General features: G+C 37.7%; 1 protein-coding gene across 3 annotated transcripts in view; it reads right to left on the bottom strand.

The window, feature by feature from the left end:
* Positions 1-27001, bottom strand: part of LOC114646831 (transmembrane protein 150A-like) — a 102308-nt gene that overhangs the window by 59931 nt on the left and 15376 nt on the right. For 2 of the 3 annotated variants that reach the window (XM_028795191.2, XM_028795192.2), the window contains exon 2: positions 21241-21446. The exons of the other annotated variant lie outside the window; for it this stretch is intronic. In XM_028795191.2, the coding sequence (XP_028651024.1) occupies positions 21241-21368 (128 nt within the window). In that variant the 5' untranslated portion in view covers positions 21369-21446. The remainder of the gene's footprint in view (positions 1-21240; positions 21447-27001) is intronic. 3 annotated transcript variants of the gene reach the window in all.

Genomic DNA, 27001 nt, shown 5'->3' with positions numbered 1-27001 from the left:
AATAAACAGAGAAAAAGGAATCAGAGAAGCTGTCCTGTGATTTTACACAAACAGCAAGATAAACTACTTTAATGAATTCAAAACTTTTTATTTTGTCCTTTAAATTGAAAAGCATACCCTTTCAGTTTGGACAGCGAAATTGTATTAAGTGTAGCAGTTTACATATTTAATTGGAAAAAGAAGAATTTTAATTGCTGCTTAGTAAACAATAGGCATGTTAGCTTAACAGCAAAATGTATTTTTTCTTATAAACCTGTTAAGCATTTAAGTCTTGTGTCTTTATGATAAACAACTTATGAATATTTGATACATTTCTGGCTTTTTAAAAGATTTGTAATGTGTTTATTAATTATTCCTGTACTAGTCATTTAGCCCGTTACAATAACGGGCGCTAGAACAGTAGTGCATAAACATTAGTAGGAACAGTCTATATTAAATGGCAAGGGACTTTGACCTCATTCTTTTTGTTGGTCGTATTTTTCTTTCTTTCAGCCATTCTTTTGTTGATGTTTACTTGCTGAGCTGACCGTTCTTCGTGGGCTGCCGCCGTGTATTGTGTGTCTTTAATTTCTGTGACAGTAATACTGTCTTGTACAGCTCTATTCAATAAGGGTGCGCACAAAAAGGTGAGCTTCAAAAGGGCGACCTCAATTGAGCGCGGCGAATAAAGGCGTTCGTAGATAATTTAGTTTAAATGGCTCTGGAATATGTGAACAGCAACAAAGGTGCAGATCTTTATTTACGCGTGCCTTTATTCGCTGCGCCCAATTGAGGTCGCCCTTTTGAGGCTCGCCTTTTTTGTACGCGCCCTTATTGAAGGATGCCTGTGTGCGCCCTTATTGAAGGATACCGTCTTGTACGTCCGCCTGCTTGTACGTCCGTAATATACCTTTAATTTTCTCTGGCGGAAATACAGGCGTGCGCGTCGGTAATATGCCTTTAATCTCCTCTGACAGTAATACTGGCTTGTATGTGGCTGTAATATGTGTCACTGTATTGTGTACCTTTAATTTCCTCTCGCAGTAATACTGGTTTGTATTTCCGTAAAACGCCTCTAACTTTCTCTGACAGTAATTATCATCAGAAGACACCCACACACGGACACCTGGACTCACATAGGGATTTTATATATATAGATGTCACACAGTATACATTTTGGTAAGAAACAATTACTACAGGATTAAAATGGTAATCCATTATAATTTCACCTTAATAATTATGAATGTTTAGCTGATACATGGGTGTTGTACCGTGTTAGCCATTATGCACGTGGAGAAAAGCCAAGCAAAAGGACACCTTTTATTGGCTAACTAAAAAGATTACAATATGCAAGCTTTCGAGGCAACTCAGGCCCCTTCTTCAGGCAAGATCTTGCCTGAAGAAGGGGCCTGAGTTGCCTCGAAAGCTTCCATATTGTAATCATTTTAGTTAGCCAATAAAAGGTGTGATTTTGCTTGGCTTTTCTCTAGCTGATACATTGAAGAGAAAAAACAGACCTGCATAAATATTGTGAATGTATATATATATATATATATATATATATATATATATATATATATATATATATATTTGCATAGTTTTACTGTCAAATAAAGCAAAGAGTCCGCGACACGTGTTTCGCCCTCATTTGGGCTCATCAGACGTACACACTCTACTGCTCCCCTCTCGGGGAATCGAACCATGGATGTCAGTGCAGAGGGCACCGTGGCGGATGTTTGCCAAATGGCAGACCAACCACAAACGTTACCTGATAGGTAACCACCCACACAATTCAGGTTGTCGAGACTCAGACTACGAATGCAATGAATATATCTATCTATCTATCTATCTATCTATCTATCTATCTATCTATCTATCTATCTATCTATCTATCTATCTATCTATCTATATATATATATATATATATATATATATATATATATATATATATATATATATATATATATATATATATATATATATATATATATATATATATATATATATATATATATATATATATATATATATATATATATATATATATATATATATATATATATATATATATATATATATATATATATATATATATATATATATATATATATATATATATATGGGCGGCACGGTGGCGCAGTGGGTAGCGCTGCTGCCTCGCAGTTGGGAGATCTGGGGACCTGGGTTCGATTCCCGGGTCCTCCCTGCGTGGAGTTTGCCTGTTCTCCCCGTGTCTGCGTGGGTTTCCTCCGGGCACTCCGGTTTCCTCCCACATTCCAAAGACATGCAGGTTAGGTGGATTGGCGATTCTAAATTGGCCCTAGTGTGTGCTTGGTGTGTGGGTGTGTTTGTGTGTGTCCTGCGGTGGGTTGGCACTCTGCCCAGGATTGTTTCCTGCCTTGTGCCCTGTGTTGGCTGGGATTGGCTCCAGCAGACCCCCGTGACCCTGTGTTCGGATTCAGCGGGTTGGAAAATGGATGGATATATATATATATATTTTTTTTTTTGTTAGAGAAATGGTGAAAACATTTTTTTAATCAACCCTTGTTTCAGAGAGGTACATTACAGAAAAAAAAATAAACAATAGAACAGCTTGTAATTATAAAAAGGATTTTCATTTCTTTTATGCTATTATGTATTATGGATAAATATTTTATTAGTTAATGCATTTTAAGGAATTTTTTAAAATTTTTGTATTTTTATGGTCACTGAACAATAAGCCTACAGAATTTGGTTATAAAAAATAAAACAGTTAACACCTGTGGTCTATAGTTTATTTATAAAAATACCAAAGGTATCACTTCAATATAGAACATAAGGCTACTATGTGTTTGGCTATGCAGGAGCTTAGTGTAAAACATTGTTTAAAGGGATAAAGAAAAAAAATGTAATCTGTATCAGAACTGACTGATCAAATAACATGTAATTGTTGATTGGTATCAGCCTTATAAAAACCTGATCAGAGTGTTCCCATAAAAATTAGTGCACACTTTTGTTTTTAGTTGACTAGATTACTGTAATCTGCCCCTAATAGGACTACCTAAGAAAGACATCAATAGGTTGCAATTAGTGCAGAATGCAGCAGACAGAGTGTTCACTAGAAGAAGAAAATCTGAGCACATTTCACCAGTTCTACAGTTCTAGTGTCATTATATTGATTACTTGTGTCGTTCAGAGTTGGCTTTAAAATACTATTAATGGCTTATAAAGCCTGAAATAATCTTGCTCCGTCCTATACTGTATTTGGAATGCCTATCCCTCTACACTCCAAGCTATAACCTTAGATCTTCTAATGGTGGTCTGCTTATAATTCCAACAGCCAAGCTTAACACTTTAATCCCTGAAGCCTACAATATTCATAATGTCGGACCTCCTTAAATTTTTTCACACCTCTTTTTTGCAAATGTGTCAGCAAGCAGCCTGCTCAACCATTCCCCAGCTGAAGTCAAGTCAGACGCAAAATCATTTCCTCTGTATTTACACAGATCATTGTAGACACGGAACACATATGAAATGTATGTATTTCAAATCACAGCATTTCATATTACTATAATACTATTTATTAAGTATTTCTGCGTTATGTTAATAATGCATTTATTGGTCCTTTGTGCTATGTGTCTTGTTTTATATGTATTAGAAGATGGGGCTCCCTGATGCTACACCTGATGGACCATTCCCTGACATTTATAACACCCCAGCTGCAGCAATGCTATGAATCAGCATTGTGTTTTCTACTTCTCTTGTTTGGATCCATTTTAGATTTGAATTTTGCTTATGTAAGTTCTTTTTTTAATATATTTTTGTTAATGAACTTTGCCTTGTTTAAAATACAACATTGTTGGTTTACCCACTGGCTTTCTTTGCTTTCGGTTTGCTTCATAGGGATTTGTTTATGATTCTTTTTTTACCTTGTTTTTGTTGTTATTTTAGAATATTTTCTAACAAATTATCTAAACATAAAGAACACTGGTTTTGATTGGACCAGGGGTTTTATATGGTTGCTATATTCCTAATTCTGATTTTTTTTCTTTTACTTTAAAGCCTTTGCCCTTTTATGTTAGGCCAGTGCAGTGCCAGAAGCTTGCTTCTAGATTTTGGTGTAGGGTTCCTCATAATGGTTAAGTCTCTGTGGAGTTTTGAGTCCTGCTTCTGGAGGTTAAATCTTGCCTTGAGTTAATGCTAGAAAGGAAGAATAGTACAGACACTATATGATATCAATTATTTGCATGTACAATTTAAGGCAGACTTCTTACCAACTGAAAATTCAAACCAATTTCTAACACATTCTGATTTAATTGAAGCACATTGAAATTAATTTCTTTTCACAACTTTTAGCATCACACTGAAGACTAAACAGTATTACCAATCACTATGACATATCCTTTTACTTATTGTTATCACCAAGCACTGTTCAACTGGCAAAAAATATATCTGTCATGCCAAAGAAATAACCTATAAAAGCAAATGTCACAACAAGAGCGACTGCAAACACAGATGTGACTTAATGACTTTGTTGTTAAAATTAAATGCATATTTTATTTTGCCAGTTTTTTTCTGTATTAATAGAACACATTAATCTTTGTAACTATGATTTTCTCCTTACATCATACAAGTTCATACCTGCTCAGCTTCACTGAATTGCTCTGGCACTTGTATTGCTGACATAGCACTAATTGTCACAATAACATTAACGTAAGGCAACGTGGATATTTGAAAAGAGACAATAACTGTTTTCAATATTTATTTTATTTTCAATTTCTAAAATCTAATATGAATTTTGGTTTCTCAACATGATAATGAATGAAAACATACACCCAGAATTTTTAACAGCTGTTTGGCAAAGAAGGTGAATGATAGCATGCTGCAAAAGATGATTTGGTCTCCACAGTCACCCAGATCTAAACCCAACAGAGATGGCCTGGGATGAGTTGAACCCAGACAGTGAAAGAATGCAGGCAACAAGAGCTCTGCACCTGTGTGAACACCTTGAAAAATGTTGGAATAACATCACAGATAGCTGCCTCATAAGACTGGTTAAGAAAATGCCAGGAGAGTGTAAAGCTGTCCTCAAAGCACATGGCAGCTACTTGGAAGAATCTAAAATATAAAATAGTTTGGATTTGTTTTAACACAGTTTTGGTCACTAAATAATTCTAGTGGCACTAGGAGCTTCTAACATGTTTAATATAGCTTCAGAAATTGTCAATGTTGTCTGACATGTATCCCATCAAATTTACTGAGCTAGGGATAAGAGAAGCTGGGTTTGCACTTAATGCCAATCAGACACACTCTTGCTACCCTTTAGTTGCTCTTTTTTATCACCATCTGAGAAAAAAAAATATAAATTAAAACAGTATGTTGAAAAAAAAAATTCTGTTGGGGTCTTGTTTCAAAATAGGCAGATCAGTCAACCAGTGTGTTGTTTTACCATGCCAACTATAGCCATTTTGACAGTAGAAGGTATTCCCTTAGTGGTCCTAACCCCAAAATGATCCAAAGAGAGCAAAGAACTACAATAATAAGGGTGCTTACTGTAAACACAATAAATGGAGTGGATCCAAAATGGGCTAAATACAAGTACCAACTTAATAAACGGAAAACATAAAGAATCCCTCTGCCCCTTACTAAAAAGTTTATTTCCTTGCCTAACCAGTGGGGTTCCTTGTCCACATACTCACTCCAAACATATCGTTCCCTTTCACTCATTTTACTGTATGGCCCAAGATTCCTGTTTCTATTTTGCAAACTCATTAACAGGTACTGAAAGATTTTGGTACTAGAACTTTCTCAAACTAATGCTGAACTATTTCTTTACCATCTTGGACTTTTACAAATTTTCTTTTCTTTCCCACTTCCACCTCTGGCATTAAGTTGCTTGGACAGCATTTTGTGCCAAGCCAGCACCCTAACACCAAAACCTAGCAGTTGTCTTCTCTTACCTCCAGCTCAGAAGAAGAGCAACCAGAGAATTTGTGACATCACATCCACCCCAACTACTCATCTGCCTCTTCCAGTCTCCCCAAACTGTAAGAACCAGTAGCACCATCAATGGGCATCATTCAAAGAACAATGAGGGAGCTAGACATACCGTATTGTGTGCCATCCATCCTAAATAATTTGAAAAGAGAGAAAAAAAAACACCCCAAAACTTTATAACGTCTTGGTTCTCTTAGTTCTAGATGCACAGTAGTAAATGGCTAAACACTTTGTGAGAGTTTAAATGTCAGTGACTTCAGTCTGCCTGCCAAATAGTCAGAAATTTATTGCACTGAATTATAAATGCATAATAAAGTTGAATAGAAAGAGCCCTCAATGTTAAACTTACTTGTCACCTGCATACTGACTTGACAATAGATGCATTTATTAACAAGAATCTTTCGATATGTATACATTGTGTAAATGTACGCATGCATGTAGGCCTTTCAAAACTCAGTTATTAAAGCACATTTTACATGTACTGGGTGGATAACCAGAAGTCCACTGTCCCAGATCAGAGTCATACATAAATTAAGATTCTAGATCTCTGTTGAGAGAAACTAGAGGTCCAAGTGGTGTAAAAAACTCATTATTTCACCACTTAGTTCTAATGCTCTCAAACCTTTTTTTTTTTTTTGCTAACTGCTATAATTGCACTCAGGGGCCATTAGATACATAATTTATCCAGACCTTTACAAAGAGCAGCTAGGGGTCTTCCAGACGGCAGGTCTCCAGTCAAGTCAGAGATGACACAAGGGGATTGTAAAAACAAAGGCCAATGTTCACATTGTCGTGAAATCACTTAATTCCTTTGGCACTAGGCAATTAGGGTGGCATTACAATAAATTTGATTAGAAAAATAGAAAGCACATGAGTGCACTGTATCAGCTGAGCTTTTCTTTTATGTTTAAACACACTTCATTTGTCACAAAGGCTTATTTGTCTAATGGTGAAATAAAAAGTCTCTTCTTCAGGTAAAGTTTAGTTTAAGACACCCCATTTCTAAAACACATAAAGCATCAATGCAATAACAGCTAAAACCCAATTAGGAACTCTTATCCCTGTAACAAGTGTAAATCATTGTACATCTCAAGCTGTGGAAACTGGTTTAAGCTCCCTTTTAAAGTCCAGTTTTCCCTTGCTTCCAGTACCCATTACTGCCTGGATGGGTCCTGAGTTTTGGCCATAGACCTAGAACTACAGTAAAATATGTCAAACAGTAAACAACACAGGTCAGATGCATTTCTGAATTCCAAAGAGACAAAATTTCAGGCTGTCTATTTGAGGTTTTTATTAATTGTGTGCAATTTTATTACATTGCCAAAACCCTGACATTCTACCACACTCGGTTGGAGTTCACAGCAACTGTAGAAGAAGGAACAGCAATACTGCAAAGTTCAACCTCCACAGCTTAGCTACTTCTTTAACTTTATTACTTTATTAATCTGAACAAAGCAAGCACGATATGTTTGAAAAAAGTCAAGAAAAATCTGAATTATTGTTCGGGTTTATAAATCAAAGGTTTTAGAAACTGGATAATCTTTAATGCTTTGCAGTGGCACTGAATACTTTCAATTACCAATAAAGCTGCATGATTTGATCATACTGATATTATTATGACACATAATTGCAACTGCGATTTAAACTGTGATATGTAAGCATAAAGTTTCTATTCTGCATTGTAACTTCAAGGCTAAAAACAGATGATGATTTAAATGATCACACTATAATATTTACCAGTCTTTATACATGACCTCAAAAGCTTTCCAAATAACTAACAACAAAAACAACCTAAATTACGGAATGTCTGGAGCTAAACAAGGACCACATACCTTTCTATTATATATTTTCTATATTAAAGTTAAAATTATTTTCTATGCACATTAAACTTAAACTTAATCCATAAATGAATTAGCTAATTAAAGTAAGTAAAATGAAAAAAGTAGTGGACAACTATTTTCTTTTTCTCATACTTACCACCTTCTCAATGTGTGCATCATATTTTAAAGAATTATCTAATACTAGCCAACCCGCTACGCCGCATAATTATGTATTGATGGGTGAACACTTCCTGAAAGACACAGTTGTCCAAATGGGGTGGGTTTGTGGATACGACTGTAAGTGAATGAAAAGATGGAACTCTGAATAGAGCAACATACAATTGTCCGTGACTGAAAACTGGAGGACCGCCTCCGCGCCCTCACCTCCCAAAGCAAGGGACGGGGCAGGACGGTGGTCGGGCACGGAGGGCGAGGGGAAGGACGCCCAGAGAGGACGCCCTTTCCGCCCCACCCACCTCTTCGGAGAGGGGGCGGGGATGCGGGCCCGGTAAAGATCCTTCCGCAGGTTCACCTACAGAATTACGACTTTTACTTCCTCTAGATAGTCAAGTTCGATTGTCTTCTCGGCGCTCCGCCAGAGGCCGCGAGCGACCGCGGCATAGCCAATCCAAGGACCTCACTAAACCATCCAATCGGTAGTAGTGACGGGCGGTGTGTACAAACGGCAGGGAGTTAATCAGTGCGAGCTTATGACCCGCACTTACTGGGAATTCCTGTTCGTTGGGAACAATTACAAGCCCCGGTCCCCATCACGAATGGGGTTCAACGGCTTACCCACGCCTCTCGGCGCCGGGTAGACACACGTTGATCCATTCAGTGTAGCGCGCGTGCAACCCCGGACATCTAAGGGCATCATAGTGAATCAGGAAGTGCAACGGATTAGTAAGGAGGACACAAGGGCAGCTATGAAGAGGATGAAAAATGGAAAGGCCGTTGGTCCAGATGACATACCTGTGGAAGCATGGAGGTGTTTAGAAGAGGTGGCAGTGGAATTTTTAACCAGATTGTTTAATGGAATCTTGGAAAGTGAGAGGATGCCTGAGGCGTGGAGAATTGTACTGGTGCCAATATTTAAGAATAAGGGGGATGTGCAGGACTGTAATAACTACAGGAGGATAAAATTGATGAGCCAAAGCATGAAGTTATGGGAAAGAGTAGTGGAAGCTAGATTAAGAAATGAGGTGATGATTAGTGAGCAGTAGTATGGTTTCATGCCAAGAAAGAGCACCACAGACGTGATGTTTGCTCTGAGGATGTTGATGGAGAAGTATTGAGAAGGCCAGAAGGAGTTGCATTGCATCTTTGTGGAACTGGAGAAAGCATATGACAGGGTTCCTTGAGAGGAGCTGTGGTATTGTATGAAGAAGTCGGGGGTGGCAAAGAAGTATGTAAGAGTTGTACAGGATATGTACGAGGGAAGTGTGACAGTGGTAAGGTCTGTGGTAGAAGTGACGGATGCATTAAAGGTGGAGGTGGGATTACATCCAGGATCGGCTCTGAGCTCTTTCTTATTTGCAATGGTGATGGACAGGCTGACAGATGAGATTAGACAGGAGTCCCCATGGACTGTGATGTTTGCTGATGACATTGTGATCTGTAGCGAGAGTAGGGAGCAGGTTGAGGAGATCCTGGAGAGGTGGAGATATACTCTAGAGAGGAGAGGAATGAAGGTCAGTAGGAACAAAACAGAATACATGTGTGTAAATGACAGGGCGGTCAGTGGAATGGTGAGGATGCAAGGAGTAGATTTGGCGAAGGTAGATGAGTTTAAATACTTGGGATCAACAGTACAGAGTAATGGGGATTGTGGAAGAGAGGTGAAAAAGAGAGTGCAGGCAGGGTGGAATGGGTGGAGAAGAGTGTCAGGAGTAATTTGTGACAGACGGTATCAGCAAGAGTGACAGGGAAGGTCTACAGGATGGTAGTGAGACCAGCTATGTTATATGGGTTGGAGACGGTGGCACTGACCATAAAGTAGGAGACAGAGCTGGAGGTAGCAGAGTTAAAGATGCTAAGATTTGCACTGGGTGTGACAAGGATGGATAGGATTAGAAATGACTACATTAGAGGGTCAGCTCAAGTTGGACGGTTGGGAGACAAAGTCAGAGAGGCGAAATTGCGTTGGTTTGGACATGTGCAGAGGAAAGATCCTGAGTATATTGGAAGAAGGATGCTAAGGATACAGCTGCCAGGGAAGAGGAAAAGAGGAAGGCCTAAGAGAAGGTTTATAAATGTGGTGAGAGAGGACATGTAGATTATGGGTGTAACAGAACAAGATCCAGAGGACAGAAAGATATGGAAGAAGATGATCTGCTGTGGCAACCCCTAACAGGAGTAGCCAAAAGAAGAAGAAATTACATTTGAAGTACTGAGGTAGATAACATTTTGCCTGAACCGTCTGATTGTAAGGTAAAGCCTGTGGCCGAAACACTGAAATCTGGTTCATCGATTCAACTCCACCACATTGACTATATTAGTTCTGTTGTCTATGGTTACAACTACATGCTACTCATACAGCTCCCATGCAGCCAGGGCTTCTTTTAAGCCTAGAACAATGTTTTCATCTGTATGATCCACTGGGAAATATGAGGTTTGCAAGAAGCAACTTTTCAGTTTAGATTTGTCACTTATGTAGCTCACTGTTAAGCTGATGTAAGGCTTGGTCATCTTTCTTGATCACTGGTGTATGGTTGTTTAATAGTATTCTACTGTAGTTTCACTATGTCAGAGTCAACTTCACCTTTGCATTTTCTGCACAGTTGAGCAAAGGCAACTTTGGGTTGAGTTTGTTGGTTAGTTTTTGAACTCTCTTTGCTAAGCCTCACAAACACAATGGTATTATTGTTAATTTTGGCTCATCTCAGTTTTTGGCTATAGCAAACTTGCATTTTACCTTTTTTGCAATGAATTTACTGCACAGTTCCATGTGTTGTCTATGATGTTGATATATCTTAGTTATACTTCCACACAACATAGCAACTCCAACTTTGCACATTTTGCACAATAGCTTTGTCTGATCGATCAATGTCCAATCAATGTCTCTGCGGTCAAATTCAAAGTAATGCCAAATGTGATTATTTCAGTAAAAATTGAGCAACTTCCCCCTCCTCTGTTGTACTCATATTAGCAGAATATGCAACAGATTAGTTTATTCTGTCATCTCCAAATACACATATTTACTAGGATACTAGCCCAAAACAAAGGGTAATGGAAACGATTAAGATTGATTAAGTAAGCTTAATCTTACTATAAGTTTAACACATACACAGTTCATGTTCGTGGGTTCAAATCACGATTGTGATTTTAATTTCACAAATTATGCAGCACTAACCAATACTCTCTTACTGTAGTTGGCACCATTCTTTATGCTGAGCAATAAGGATATATGGATAAAGTATCTAAGGAAGCAAATGTATGGTAGACAGACAGACTGATAAAATGGAATTAATACCACTCAGAGGTTCAGATAGACAACACACAAAGCTCCCTCACAGACACTATACACAGGATACACAGTACTAGAAACAGCATCCCAGTCTTTAGAGAGAGATAGGGAGATGTCTTCTGACTGAACTGATCTAATGTTTCAGGAAAAAACTAACTTAAAACATTAAAGTTGACTCAAACAATTGAAAATGAAAACTATTACACACTATTGGGTAGTACAATATGAAAGGAATGAACAAATGTAGTAGCTCAAAAGACAGAAATGTAATTGAAACATCCAGATGAGCCAAACAATAAAAAGGATTTATAAAACAATTTTTTTTATTATTGTGAAAGTAGTTCACTAGGCCACCAAACTCTCCAAATGTCACACATCTCTCTTGTGGTGGTTATATCACAGTCCAGAAGTTGTATTTCAAAGCATGAAGGCATCATACAGTGTGTCTTATTGGTGGCTATGGTCTACACTAGAGCCTCCACCAGTGATCCTGTTCAAAATTACCTGCTTTATTCTATTCACAGAGTTACAAAACCTACCTAAATAGATTTTTAAAAAGATAAGATGAAAGCAAAAATATATAATTATGCAAATATATAAATATATGCCAGGGGCTATAATTTAAAGGAAAATCTTTTTCCAACACTATGGATGTGATACAAATGTGGAAAATAAGGTAAGAGATATTTAGGACAGAAACAGACTTTTGCAAGATTTTTTCAAATTAATTATTATCCAAGGAATGCACTGTGGTCTAGAGGCTAAGGTACTGGACTTTAAGACTAGAGGTTCATCCAAGGTTATGAGTCATTGTGTGACACTGAACTAAGTCACACGACATGTCTATGGTCCAGTTATAAACAATTCTTTGTAGCTCTATACTTTGAAGTATCTTGGGATACTTTCCATGATAAAAGTGTGCAATATAAAACAAAGACCAATTGACCATGAAAGACAGAAACAACATGGTCCTGATTCTACAGGCATGATTTACATGAAAAGGTTGGAGGTAATGGCAGCAATAAAAGCAAACAATCCACCTGGATTAGATGGGATAATACTGAAAACTACAGTGAAGATACAGGATGTTTGCAGATTGCCCAGAGAGTTCTTCTAGAAATCACTTATGACAGAAAATTTCACAAATAGTTTCCGTTCATATGAAAGTGGGTGAAATAGATGGAAGTAATTAATGACATATAAATAAGCCTCATATCTTGTTCATTAAATAATTTTGATGTTAATAAAATAACACCCTCCTATGAGACAGTAAGCATAGGTTTAGGTAAGGAAGATTGTGCTTAACAAACTTAGTGCATTTCTTCATACAACTCACACTTGTAATGGACAGCTAGCGAATGTATGACATACAGTAACTGCTTGACAAGTTTCACTTCAAGGGGTGGATGCTTAAGCTGCAGACGAATTATGTTTCAATGCGTCTGTTTGCTTGAATCTGGAAATGACTTTAGCGATGACAGCTGTGTACTTGGACTTGGATAAAATACTGCTGAGAGGTTGTATTTTACTTTAGTTTGAGGCTACATCCACAATACCAAACATATACAATAGTCTCCATTTTTGCTGTTTGTGTATACTACCATGGCATTTTCTACCTCCAAAAACAGGGACCTTTAAAAAAGCTGGCACAGCATTTTAGCATGGATGTGTGAAAACGTACAGTTTTGAAAATGCAGATTCCAATCACAGTCTGATTGGTTCATGTTTATTACATGTCCCTTAGCTGATTGGATCCTGCTCATTAGAATGTCTAATTCTCTGACTGGTCACCCCTCATGGATGAAAACCATTTTCCAACACACTGAAAAGGCATTGTGGTGTTGCTTACCTATATGCATTTAAATTGAGCTCTGTACAGTTTGGATACCGCATATAGTACATGTGCAAAAAGCAAATAATTTACTGTTCATGACAGTTTTGCAATAAATCCAGTGGCCAACATTGTAGCCACCCTTTTGAGAAAAACAATGACTTTTCCTGTCCTTTTGATGCAAGCACACCTAGTTAAGGTAAATGACTATGTCACATGCATTCTCAGTCGTTTTTGTGTGGGTGGAGATACTAACACTAATGTGGACAGAGATCATTTTCATTTAAAAATGCTGTTTTTAAATGAAAACATGGTGTGGATGTAGCCTTAGGCTGAGCATACATGCCTCTGTGATATGAATTGAGGTTCATCAATAAATGTAATGTTTCTTCTTCTTCTTTCAGCTGCTCCCATTAGGGGCTCCAAAGCTGATCATCTTTTTCAGTATCTTCCTGTTCTCTGCATCTTGCTCTGTTACACCCATCACCTGCATGTCCTCTCTCACCACATCCATAAACCTTCTCTTGGGCCTTCCTCTTTTCCTCTGCCTGGCAGCTCTATCCTTAGCATCCTTTTCCCAATATACCCAGCATCTCTCTTCTGCACATGTCCAAATCAACACAATCTCGCCTCTCTGACTGTCTCCAAACCGTCCAACCTGAGCTGGCCCTCTAATGTACTCATTTCTAATCCTGTCCATCCAAGTCACATCGAATGCAAATCTTAACATCTTTAACTCTGCTACCTCCAGCTCTGTCTCCTGTTTTTTGGTCAGTGACACCATCTCCAACCCATATACAGTAACATGGCTGGTTTCACTACTGTCCTGTAGACCTTCACTTTCACTTTTGCTGACACCCATCTGTCACAAATTCCTCCTGACAATCCCTGTTACTCTGTACTGTTGATCCCAAGTATTTAAACTCATCGACCTTCACTAAACTCTATTCCTTGCATGCTCACCATTCCTCCCTCTCATTTTCACACATGTATTCCATCTTGATCCTACTGACCCTCATTCCCCTCTTCTCTAGAGCATATCTCCACCTCTGCAGGGTCTCCTCAACATGCTCCCTACTCTCGCTACAGATCACAATGTTATCAGCAAACATGATAGTCTAAGGGGACTCCTGTCTAATCTTGTCTGTCAACCTGTCCATCACCTTTGCAAATAAGAAAGGGCTCAGAGTTGATCCCTGAAGCAATCCCACTCCATGTTGAAAGTATCCATCACTCCCACTGTAGACCTCACCACTGTCACACTTCCTTCGTACATATCCTATACAACTCCTACATACTTCTCTGCCACTCCCAACTTCCTCATACAATACCACGACTCCTCACGAGGTACCCTGTCATATGCTTTCTCCAGGTTCACTAAGACGCAATGCAACTCCTTCTGGCCTTCTCTATATTTCCCTATACTTCTTGATCCACCCCCTCGGATCAAACATCGTATCTGTTGTGCTCTTTCCTGGCATGAAACCATACTGCTGCTCACTAATCATCACCTCTATTCTTAACCTAGCTTCCACTACTCTTTCCCATAATGTCATGCTGTGGCTCATCAATTTTATCCCCTTGTAGTTACTACAGCTCTGCACATCATCCTTATTCTTAAAAATTGCTTCCAGTACACTTCTTCTCCACTCCTCAGGCATCCTCTCACTTTCCAAGACTCGATTAAACAATCTGGTTAAAAACAGCCATTCCATTCTTCATCCTCTTCATAGCTATCCTTACTTCCTTCTTGCTAATCCATTGCACTTCCTGATTTACTATCGCCACATAATCCAACTTTCTCTTCATTCATCAGCCTCTCAAAGTACAAGTATATACTGTCCAATCCACCACCAGGTTTCCTTTTCCTCCCTCCTCTGTCCAGATGTCACGTCAAGCACCCTTTTTGCTGTCTCCCTTACTACTTCTGCTGTAGTTGCCGAGCTATCTGGCATCTCTTCACTGCCACAGAGTGCCTGTCTTACCTTCTCCCTGAACTCAACCTTGCAGTCTTCCTTTTTCAAATTCCACCATTTGATCCTTGGCTCTGTCCTCACTCTCCTCCTCTTCTTGATCTCCAACATCATTCTAAAGACCACCATCCTATGTTTCTCAACTACACTTTCCCCTGCCACCACTTTGCAGTCTTCAGTCTCTTTCAGGTTGACCCTCCAAAATAGGATATAATCTCCCTGTATACATCTTCCTCCACTCTTGTACATCACCCTATGTTCCTCTCTTTTCTTAAAATTCATATTCACCTCAGCCATGTCCATCCTTTTCGCAAAATCCACTATATTCTGAACTTCTTCATTCCTCTATGTGACACCATACCTACCCATCAACTCCTCATCTCCTCTGTTCCCTTCACCAACATGTCCATTGAAGCTGCTCCAATCACCACTCTCTGTCCCTTGGGGACACTGGCCATCACTTCATTTAATTCACTCCTGAAATCTTCTTACTCATCCATCGCACACCCAATTTGCGGGGCATATGCACTAACAACATTCATCATCACACCTTCAATTTCCAGCTTCATAATCATCACTCTGTCTGACACTCTTTTAACCTCTAAAACACTCTTGACATACAGTTCCTTCAGAATAACCCCTACCCCATTTATCTTCCAATCCACACCATTATAGAACAATTTGAATCCACCTCCAACCACCTGCCCTTACCATTCCCGTTCCATTTAGTCTCTTTCACGCACAATATATTAACCTTCCTTCTCACTATCACATCTGCTAATTTTCTCCTCTTACCAGTCATACTGCCAACATTCAAAGTTCCTTCTAATAAATGTAATGTTCCTGTTGCTGATAACATTGGATTGTGCATTCTCAGCTACACTATAACTCAAATTTTCAAAACAGTGCTGACAATGCCTCTCTTTGATCTGTCTATCTGAGAGGTTAAAATTGCAGCCACAGACACAAATGTTAAAGTAATAACTCTAAAACAAAATATACATGTCTTTTAAATGTCCGAAAAATAGCTGTTCATTTTCCAAAACAAATCTACTTCCGTAGAGTTTGACTTAAAAAAAGTGTTGTTTCAGCAAAATAACAAAAAAGGAAGCAAACAGTGTTTAGATGTAGAATTTAATTGTGTATCCTTTTAAGTTAAACATTTTCCTATATTCTTTACGGATAGACAGCAAAAGTTTAATGTTTGTACATTTTTCAGTTAGTTAATGTCTGGTAGAAGGCCAAAGTTCCAGTAGTTATCCCTAAGCCTTACACAAACTAGAACGTAGCTCTGAGACTCAATAAATTCTAGCTCCCTAGCTTTCAATTAATGAAAACTCAACACAAAGCCTTGTCTATTACAGGGGACCATGCCTATGGTATGTGGCTTGGAGCCAGAAGTGTCAGAATGAAAATCACAAGGCCACAGGTTCAAATGAAACTGTGTGAAACTAAGTAAATTTATTATGTGCGTTTCAGTCATATACAGTTTCTAGCTAAAGGAATTTGGAATGGTATCTGGACTAAAATACATTGCATACAACAAGTGCTGATGCAGGTTCTCCTGTTCTTGAATTTTCATTTATATGGCTACTGTCTACTTGTATTATCAGATCCCTAAAACCAAACAGCACAGCTACTCTTGTGGCAGCAGCACTTGTGTTACTACTTTCAAAACAAGCAATGCTCACTTGCCAGTCTCTCTAAGTATTCATATGTATTGGTTGTGAAAAGCACCATATAAGAGAAGAGCTGATAAAATAACACTTTAGTGAGCAAAACGAGGAACATCTCCTTGTCTGGACTCTTTTCCTGACAATCAAGCCAGCCACAGGACAAAGATGTTCAGCTGTGTAAAGGGTCTTAAAATGATGGCAAGCCAGCAAGACATGGCTTCGAAAAAAAAAGACGACAACTCAGCTTAGCATTTGAAAACAAATTATAATGTACATCCCTCCACCCATACCCAGATCACTAAACACAAGCTGCATGGCTTCCTGACTAGAAATCTTGTCAGACTTCAGACATCTCATACGACAACAACAAAGGCAGTCCCAGACAAAAGCCAGACAAATGAGATAAAAGTGGGATTTGTAACTTCCACTCAACATGTTTCAAAGACCATTTTTGATCAGAGGCAGCACAATGATGAAATCAAACAAAAGCCAATGATAATACCTAGTGGGAGTAACTGATGGAAGCAAAACAAATTCTGACTGTGAAACATATTTAGGGTTTGATTTTATCTTATTTTGTTCCTTCTAATCAAAGTTACACATAAGCACGTCTATTGGCAAAATTTACCATTCACATGATAACAACCTGGAATTCATCACACTAAAAAGTCAGCAACACTCAAATCCACCATACTACACAACTAAAAATTCCCAAAGTTTATTCCTAACACATGCATTAGTCATCAGTCCGATTTCTAGTAAGACTGCCAGACAGATATTCATTCTTTCATTCCACAAACATCCCGGAATTTCCAGTTATTTGATAAAAATGCTTGTTTCACATCAATATGCTGTACAATTACTGAATCACTTATTAATCTTCTAGGTAGCCACCCAGATTCATGAAATACACTAATTAGGCAAACAAAAACAACTGAAAAAACAACAAACCTTTTACAGATGTCACAATAAGGCATAGAATAACATAGAATGATGAGACTAGATGGATCATGCTAAATTCCAGATAATGCAAGAAAAGCAAATGTATTCTGTAAATATAAGGTAAGCTAAATTCCCAGTTCTAAAGCAAAAGAATATCTCTAATTCATTTTAACAAGCATTCTCCCTTTTTTGTAAAGGATCTTTTTTTTGTTTCTAGTCTGGTGTTTGAACTTATATCCAGTCAGTTGTTTCATCCATTAATCCATTTATATATTATCACACCTGTTAAGGAAGAAATCTGGAAACTTGGTCATTGGATTTTGCTACAGGCAACCAAATTTTGATATTTCAGGCAAAAGAATACTATTTAATCATATCAGATGTATGTGTGATGAAACAGAAGTTGTGATCATTGGGTGATTTTAATTGTTCTAACATTGTTTGAGAAGCCCCAATCAGATATACAAAAGAGGAAACTGAAATGGTGCTAATGGCAAATAACTGTTTTCTCACCCAGTTTGTTTTAAGCCCCTCATGTGGTAATGCCTGTCTATATCTCATCTTTTCAGACATAAAGACAGAGTAATAAAAACAGAAGTTATTGATACTTTAAGCAACAGTGATTATAGCATGGCACAATTTGAGATCACCTTTGAAAACACACAAACGTATACCAAAACAAAATACTTCTAATTTGGGGAAGGGGATGAGGAAATATTTAGAAAACACAGAAGTAAAAATTCTGCAACTATAAATGATAGATGGTTAATTTCAGAGACATTCTGATCCAGAGACATTCCTAAAACTAGTAACACTAAAAGGCTAAAAAAAGGATAAATAAAGACATTATTAAATAAATAAAACTGAAAAGACCACTATACAAAACTAAAAAAACAGACAAATCATTTTGACTAAGAAAAATGCTGAACACAAAAGAGAAACAAAAAAAAAACTGCCAGTGAAGCCAAAATAAAAAGCAAGCTATGTTGTGAGTATACTACAATAAGTAAGTAAGTAAGTAAGTAAGTAAGTAAGTAAGTAAGTAAGTAAGTAAGCAAGTAAGTAAGTAAGTAAGTAAATACATAAATAGGCCTAATTGGATGGATGGATGAATGGATGGATGGATGGGTTTATTTCAGTATATACTGGCACAGAGCCTGAACCTGCATCATATGTTTAGCAAAAATCAGTCCAGGATGGGACACCACCACTTGACAGACAGCAATCACTCATATTGAAGAAATTTAGATACTATTGGGGTATCTTAGAGTGGCCCATAAATCTAAAATATTTGGCATGTGGTAGAGAAATGGAGCATCCAGAGAAAGTCCACAGAAAAACCACATATGTACACAAGAAATAAATAAGCAAATGCCATACAGACCAGAGCAGGATTTGAAGACTGGTTATTACATTGAGTGTTGTTTCTTTACTATGTAAACTAGTAATTTTTAACTCTATGGTTTCAGGATTAATCTTTTGATTCACTGTGTGACACTGAACAAATCATTTAAACTGCATCTGCTGTAATTGTGCTACAGCTCTGTATTTATAGAATATTTATAAATGTATATAGTGTGTAGGGCGGCACGGTGGCGCAGTGGGTAGCGCTGCTGCCTCGCAGTTGGGAGACCTGGGGACCCGGGTTCGCTTCCCGGGTCCTCCCTGCGTGGAGTTTGCATGTTCTCCCCGTGTCTGCGTGGGTTTCCTCCGGGCGCTCCGGTTTCCTCCCACAGTCCAAAGACATGCAGGTTAGGTGGATTGGCGGTTCTAAATTGGCCCTAGTGTGTGCTTGGTGTGTGAGTGTGTTTGTGTGTGTCCTGCGGTGGGTTGGCACCCTGCCCAGGATTGGTTCCTGCCTTGTGCCCTGTGTTGGCTGGGATTGGCTCCAGCAGACCCCCGTGACCCTGTGGTCGGATTCAGCGGGTTGGAAAATGGATGGATGGATGGATATAGTGTGTATAAGTATGGTACTCAGAAAAGAAGGTAAGATATAAAGTAAGAGCTGTATGTGATGTAGCCAGTATAATTTTAATACAATTACGTTATGCATACAATTTTGATATTAAAAAAACAGTCAAAACCAGCATACATATAAAATTCAGTCCATCCTAGATTAGTGTGGCAAAACTGAAAAATTTCCTAAAATAATCCTCTGCACTATCTATAGTGGTACTATCTATCCATCTATATTCTGAACTTGATTTTTCTAGTTGATGCTTACAGAGAGCTAGAAACGTTGCTGGCAGCACCTAGTAAAAGGCAGTGAACATGGGTGCCAGCACATCACAAGCTATTATACATTCCAAAGCTAGCCCTCTCTGCTCCATGCAATATTCATTTTTAACCCATTTCCTTCTGCTTGGATTTGTGGGTTATCCTAGCAGCAAAGAAAGCAAAACAGGACTCAGTAATGGATGGGATGCCAGTTCATAACATAACACTCTCATGTATACATCCAAAGTCATTCACAGCATGCCTGTTTTAACAAATTCAAATCTTTGTAATAATACACTAAATTATTTTAATTTGCCAAATACATTATATATATGTATATATTATATATATACTGTATTTACACTATATTTTAAGATGTATATTATGTAAAAAAAAACAGTGCCCACTGCATATCTACAAACTTTTAATTATCCTATTCACTAGAGCCCACAACACTGTTAATTTTCAGTGTAAAACTGAAAACAAAAACCCTCCTCTATAGATAGTTCCTTTTCAAATGTTTGTTTAACTCAATATACACTAGCTAAAACAATAGCATACCCCATATCTTGTGCATACATTTTCCACATTAGGGTATTTATATTTAATGTATGAAGAAATAACCCATTTACATTATTAAAAATGCATTGTGCCACTCTGATAGACACTGTCACACAATGGTGCATGCCTGACATTTGGTTACCTACTGTCATCATTTGGAGTTTGTATGTTGTCATAACATAACATTGTATATGACCAAAAAATGGATGGATGGAATTTTTTGACCCCAACATACATTCCACTACTTTAGCTGACTAAAGGAATCAGAGATGCATGCTTCTTTTGAGTGCATGTTGTTAAAGGTGCTATAAAAAATAAAGAATGACTAAGGATAATTGGTGGAAACCAGAACAACTACACGTGTAATGTAACACAAAAAATATAATATTAATCAGGCCTGGATGTGAACTCCAACCCACAGAGCTTTTTAGCTGGTGTACCAACCCCATCTAATCCCAGAGTTATGTGACTAGTGCTATGAAATGTGACTCCTTGGTTCACACTCATTGGGCCCCACCGTCAATATTAATAAGTCGATGAACTTTGAAACGCATGTATTTGCTCATCTAAAAATTAAATAACTTTGCAGTTTTAGATATGATAGTTTACATATAAAGTCACCACTGCCACTATTCCCACACACCCCACCAACGCATCAACTCTTTTGCGCTGCTCTCTTGCTCTCCATCTCCACGTGACACAGCTCTAGACTATTAGCCAGGTGTATGCACGCATGCTTTCTAGTGCATTTATTAGCATCTACAATACCACGAACCCCCAGGAATGGTTGGGTACTCACACTAGCCAGATTCCTGTAATGGTGAAGGCAGGCAGGCTGACAGGCAGGAAGCTCCATCGTGACATGTTGATCCCCGGACCTCCGTCTCTTCTGCCCCGAGGGCGCACCACCTGGCTTTTGATCAACATTTACTCCAATGTTCAGGTAAAGAAGTGACCTTCATCTCCTCCCACTAAAACTGAAAGGATCTCTCGGTGTTGTCATTCCTTATTAAAAAGAGAGAGAGGGAGAAAGGAGGGGAAAGAAAGATTAACATGAGGGGAGTGGACAGCTTCGTAAGTTGCTCAACAACACCAAAATGACTGGACACGACTTCGATTCGTTGCGTCACACCGTTTGCATTCGCCTGACTCCACTTACTAGATGGCCCTTTTAAATAATACGGGAAGACGTTAACAAATTGGGTGTGAACGGACGGGTGGGATGCAATGTCCATCCCGAAAGTGGCTTTCAGACTTTTGTAACACCCAACCTTTTCCGCTTACTTGCTGATAACAGCATGTGCATTGTAACGTTTTCGCTTCCCAAAAAACCCGCCCGCAAAAGCTGAGTTGGAAACTGCAAATACAATAGGCGCCGGAAAAGCTTGCGAGTAAAAATGAAAGTAAAAACGGATCGGCTGTTTCGAAAGGTGGTACAGAATGGCTTTTTACAGACGCCGAGTTTCATCCAGATACACGCACGCTTTACGTGGGGACACAGCTTCTGCATACATTCAGTACTCGTCCATTAAAAAAAATCGGGCAGAAACATTAGTAATATGAAGACAGCTCAAACACATCTCCCTAGTATTCAGGCTTGCTGTATATTGAAGTGACTTTCACAGTATTCTGTTTCAAATCACACAAAATTCCATCCTGCAAAATCTTTTAACGGACGCCCCACTTTTGTAAATCCCACCTTCATTCTATGCATGAAGTGTCCCGCTACACACTCACACAACTGTGGCACCAACTTCTTATGTCTACAAATAACCACTGGCTCTCCATTTTTGCAAAGACAGTTCCAGCAGAATTTAACAGTTCTGCTTCATACTGTTCACTTCAGTGTTGCCGCTCAAACTTTGAGGAAAAAACATAGAACATGTAACCAGATAAACAGAAAAACATATACATGTTTAATAAGGTATACAACAGCAGCAAATGTCTGCCAAATAAATCTAAGAGTCAAAAAACTATCATATTTCTGATAAGCAGGAAATGTCAAATTCAAGCATGGGGGCAGAACATTAAACAGGACCCATCGTCACTCAAATCAACTTTAACTTTAAATTTTCCTGTTTGTACTTTTTCAGTTTCTCACAACATTGTTTATGGTACTGTCCTTCCTTGATGACAGATTTTGGTTGTTTTCAAGTGTAGCATTCGATGTTTAATGACCTCTTTTGCTATCAGCACATGACTGACAGACATTAAGGCATGTGCACTATGCATGATGTGACATCAAGGCACATATCACCAATCACAATCACCAAGTTAATTTGGTCATGCACAGACTAGTAATTACATTTTAGAGATGCGCAGAGCTGATAAGTTTTTGTTAAGATGTACAAAACAATAAATTTATGTACACAAAAAACTGTAGTTCAAGAATTGTGCTAAAAGAAATACATGATTGTAATTAAAAAATATAGGCTCAGGAGACAAAAACATAGAAACATAGATAAGAACAGAAAAACAATGATCTAGGTGGAAAAATATAGTTTTCAATATGCAAATCATCCTCTACTTTAAATACTGTTATTGTATTGTTATTGGTTGTGCCATTATTAGATCATTAGCCATGTAGATCATTAACCATTAAATGTCATTAATGTACTTTAGCATAATATTAATAAATATTGACAAATAAAAAACATGGGTCGGCTCATTTTCTTTTTTCTGTAACATCTCCAAATTTCAGTCAAATCAGTATTTATTTTTCTATTGTGGAGGGGGCAGTGTCCCAGAAATATTAATACAGTATATTGAAATGTCTTTTCTTGCCCTAGATATACATCCTGCCAAATTTCAGCTTTTTGACTAAGCTAGAAATAGTGCTTTTTTAATGAATGAGTGAGTTAGTCAGGCAATCAATTCACTTTACATTATATATATTATATAAATATATTAATTTATTTGCATAGTTTCTTCTACCAGCATCATGAAAGATCAATTTTATGAATATTATTATCTCTTTTATAATTGCTAATAAAGTACAACCAGTGAAAGGGTTTTGAAATTAAAATAATCGTTTTGTTTAGTATTAAAATTTACTTCCTTTATCCCTTGGAGGTTTCTTGTATATTCAAAGGCATGCATCCGGTTATCTTACTGCAAAACCCTGTGCATTTCCATCACAATCCAGCAAATGTAGGTGATTTACAGATGCCTACATTGATACAATTACACATACATGTATTTTTTTCTATTTAATCACTTGTTATCATTGTATCTTATCATCAATAGGATATTTGAACAGAAATTTTTAATGGGGTGACCTGATGCTTACTTTCTTTGCCTTTTACAAAATGTACAATTTATGAAAGCTGTGGGAAGGGGCAGTATACTCTGGGAATGAAGTATGTCCAATTAAAGTGTAATATGAAGCAAAGCTGGGAAGAACAGAGATGAAAATGATCATTTGGATGTGTGGAGTGTCACAGAGTGAGAGGATGATGAATGCGGATTCAAGAGAAAGACTTGGTGTAGAGGTGATAGGTGTTGTGCTGAGTAGAAACAGACTAAGATGTGTATATGGAGTGAAAGGCAGAAGATTACTGGGCAAAGAGGTGCAACAAGATGGGGGTGAAGAAGATGAAGCCCAGTTGGAGGCAGCAAAATGTGTTTGGAGATGGTGTCAGATAAAAAGAATGGCTTAAAGTCTGTACATGGCCATTTAGAGTGGAAGGAAAAGGATTAGGGGTATCCCACTAACCTGGGTAAACCCAGAAAATGGCCATTACACCACCGATGACTTTTGCATTGCTAATTTTTCATATTAAATGAGAATGGCATCGGCATAATGATGCACTGTGATTTCTATATATTATAATTTGCAATGAAGGAAAGAATGGTTAATCTGCCATGTGCAAACACAATAACAGGGAAAAAGAAGGGGTTTGACTGTTACTGTTACTGAAATAACCTGGTATGGCCTGACAACCAAGGGGCAGTGCCATATTCATCAGTGGTCTTTCAAATGAGTGAGGAAGACTTTACAGTGTGAAACTGGGAAGGCAGAATTGCCCCTTCACATAATGACCATAAATTGGAATAAGTGGAGATTGCTGAGTTTTTTCAACATTTGGGAACAGTTAAAAAATAGAAGGTCAGTTACACAAAAATGTCTGCAATGGTTAACTTAAGGGTCAACATTAAGTGTTTGTTTTCAAATGACTTTGTTTAATACATTACATTTTTGGATACTTGTGAATGATTTCTGTTACCATAAACTGCACAGACCCTGTTCAGCTTGTTTCTTTTTTTTTTTTTTTAACAGTTGGAGCGCAAGCAGATTAAGTAACTTGCTGAATCCCACAGTGAACTGCTGGAGATTGCCATATGCTTTATAGTCCAGTACCTACCAGCCGTTAAACCAAACATGCTGTTGACATAACTTTGATGTATGTACTGTGTCATAACACTTACCAAGCTTGTAAACAAAACCTGTGTATGCACACTCCTCCTGTGCATATACCCACTGGGCTCTCTAGCACATTTCTTTCTACTTATCTATTATTTAATCCACTTAATCCAGTTTAGGGTTGTAGGAGCTGGAGTATATCCTGGGATGATTTGGCATAAAGCAGTATTTAACATCAGACTGGACCCATGTCCATTTTAAGGCATACTCACATATGAATATGGGGCCAATAAACTTAATATGCACATCTTTATAGCGTGGAAGGAAAAAAAGACAGTCTACCAATGACATTTGGTAGAATATGCTGGAATTCAAAACCAGGAGACTAAAACTGTGAAGCTTTACACAAAAATACAAACATACAAGTCTATATACTAGCATGGTACAGTGTTTATATTGTTGCCACTTGAGCTGAGTACAGATAGATTTCCTCTGCACCGGTGTTTCTTAATTTTGATCCACTTTGTAACAATATAGCTGCTAGTTTTTATTCTAGCTAATTTCATAAGCAAATGCCAATGAAGTCTTGTGTAATGAACCTTTTGTTTTAGTCCTTTAGTAATCCAATTCAGAATTGCTTACTTTCTAAGAAATTTTGAAAAGATTTGTATTTTATACACAGGAGTGTTAATACTTTATTGTTTGAAAATAATGACTTTGTGATGAATACACACCTTGGGCAAATGTGATGGAATTCACCTCTCTGTTGTAGAATGGATTACAATTTTCACTTCTACCTGAGTTGGATTAATTTGCAACTCAGATAAAACTTCCTTGAATCAATTAATTAACAAATTGAATTAAATGAAGTAGAATAATCAAGTAAAACAAGGAATGCACCTTTGGTAGTGATAGTGTTTTTTAGAAACATTTTCCCTCCACCACCAGCACATTTACATCTGGCCTTCATATTGCCCTCATTTGCAGACAAAATTCCAGTTTTACAATATTCAGTGTTCTTTTAAACACCAAATATATCATTCACTATTTTGTTCATAAAAAGTTCCAGTTGTCCTTATAATTTGGAAAATAAAATTCCATGTTCATATTACATATCTTTGTTCAGAAATTGAATAGCATATTTATTCTAAAATAGTTCACATATCATATGATTATATGTTTTCAGAAATTAACATAACACAATGAATAAATGTCAGTATTTTATTATCCACTTTCTGAAATTGCTTATTCAAGTACAGAGTCATGAGGAACTAAAGCCTATCCTAGCAAATTGGGTGCAGGGAAAGAAGCAAGCATGAACAGGTTGACAGAATTTCATTTTGAACAAAAAGGATAAAACATTTTGAGTATTAACCTAAAAAAGTTACTTCACCTGGGGCCTCATGTATAACACCGTGCGTAGAACTCACACTATAACATGGCGTAAGCACAAAAGCGGGATTGTGCATACGCACAGAAAAATCCAGATGCAGGAATCTGTGCGCACGCATACTTTCACGTTCTTCCACTACATAAATCCCGATCAGCGTGAAAAGTAACGCACGTGCACGCGTCTTCTGTCCCGCCCCAACTCCTCCCAGAATTACGCCTCTTTGAATATGCAAATCAATATAAATAGCCTTCTGTGAAAAGACAATGGGAAAAGCACAGGGGAAAATATAAGAATTTCAGCGAATACCAAGTGGAGGCAAAGGAAAAACGTACTATTTGTTGGTTTAAACAGTGGTATAATCAACAAAAGAAAGTTGATCGAGTGACAGAGTGTCGGAAAAACTTGAAAGATCAAATTCACAAAGTCGCACAGTGCCCGAAATAAAAAAGAAATCACATATCAAAGTCGCCATGAAAAGGCAAGTCGTAGCCCACCGTCTGAGTGTCATATGTAAGCTTATTAGGGTACAGACAAAAAACATAGGCACACAGTGGGGAAAAAAGCACGAAATGTCAACTTTAATCTCGAAATTTCCACTTTAATCACGTAGTTTATTTTGCCATTAAAGTAGAACATCATAAACTTCATCTTAAAATCGTTTATTTTACTAGTTTCTCAAGTAGCATGTTAAATGCTTTGTTCTGTGTTTGATCTTCTATGTGCTCTATGTGTGTGAATCACTACGTGCTTCCGTTCTTTCTCTTTCTCCGACAGGACACAGAATGCATTACATTCGAGATATTA

The sequence above is a fragment of the Erpetoichthys calabaricus genome, chromosome 2, assembly GCF_900747795.2.
Source record: "Erpetoichthys calabaricus chromosome 2, fErpCal1.3, whole genome shotgun sequence".
NCBI lineage: Eukaryota > Metazoa > Chordata > Cladistia > Polypteriformes > Polypteridae > Erpetoichthys > Erpetoichthys calabaricus.
Note: the sequence above shows the minus strand (reverse complement) of the source record. Positions and strands in the feature narration are given on the sequence as shown.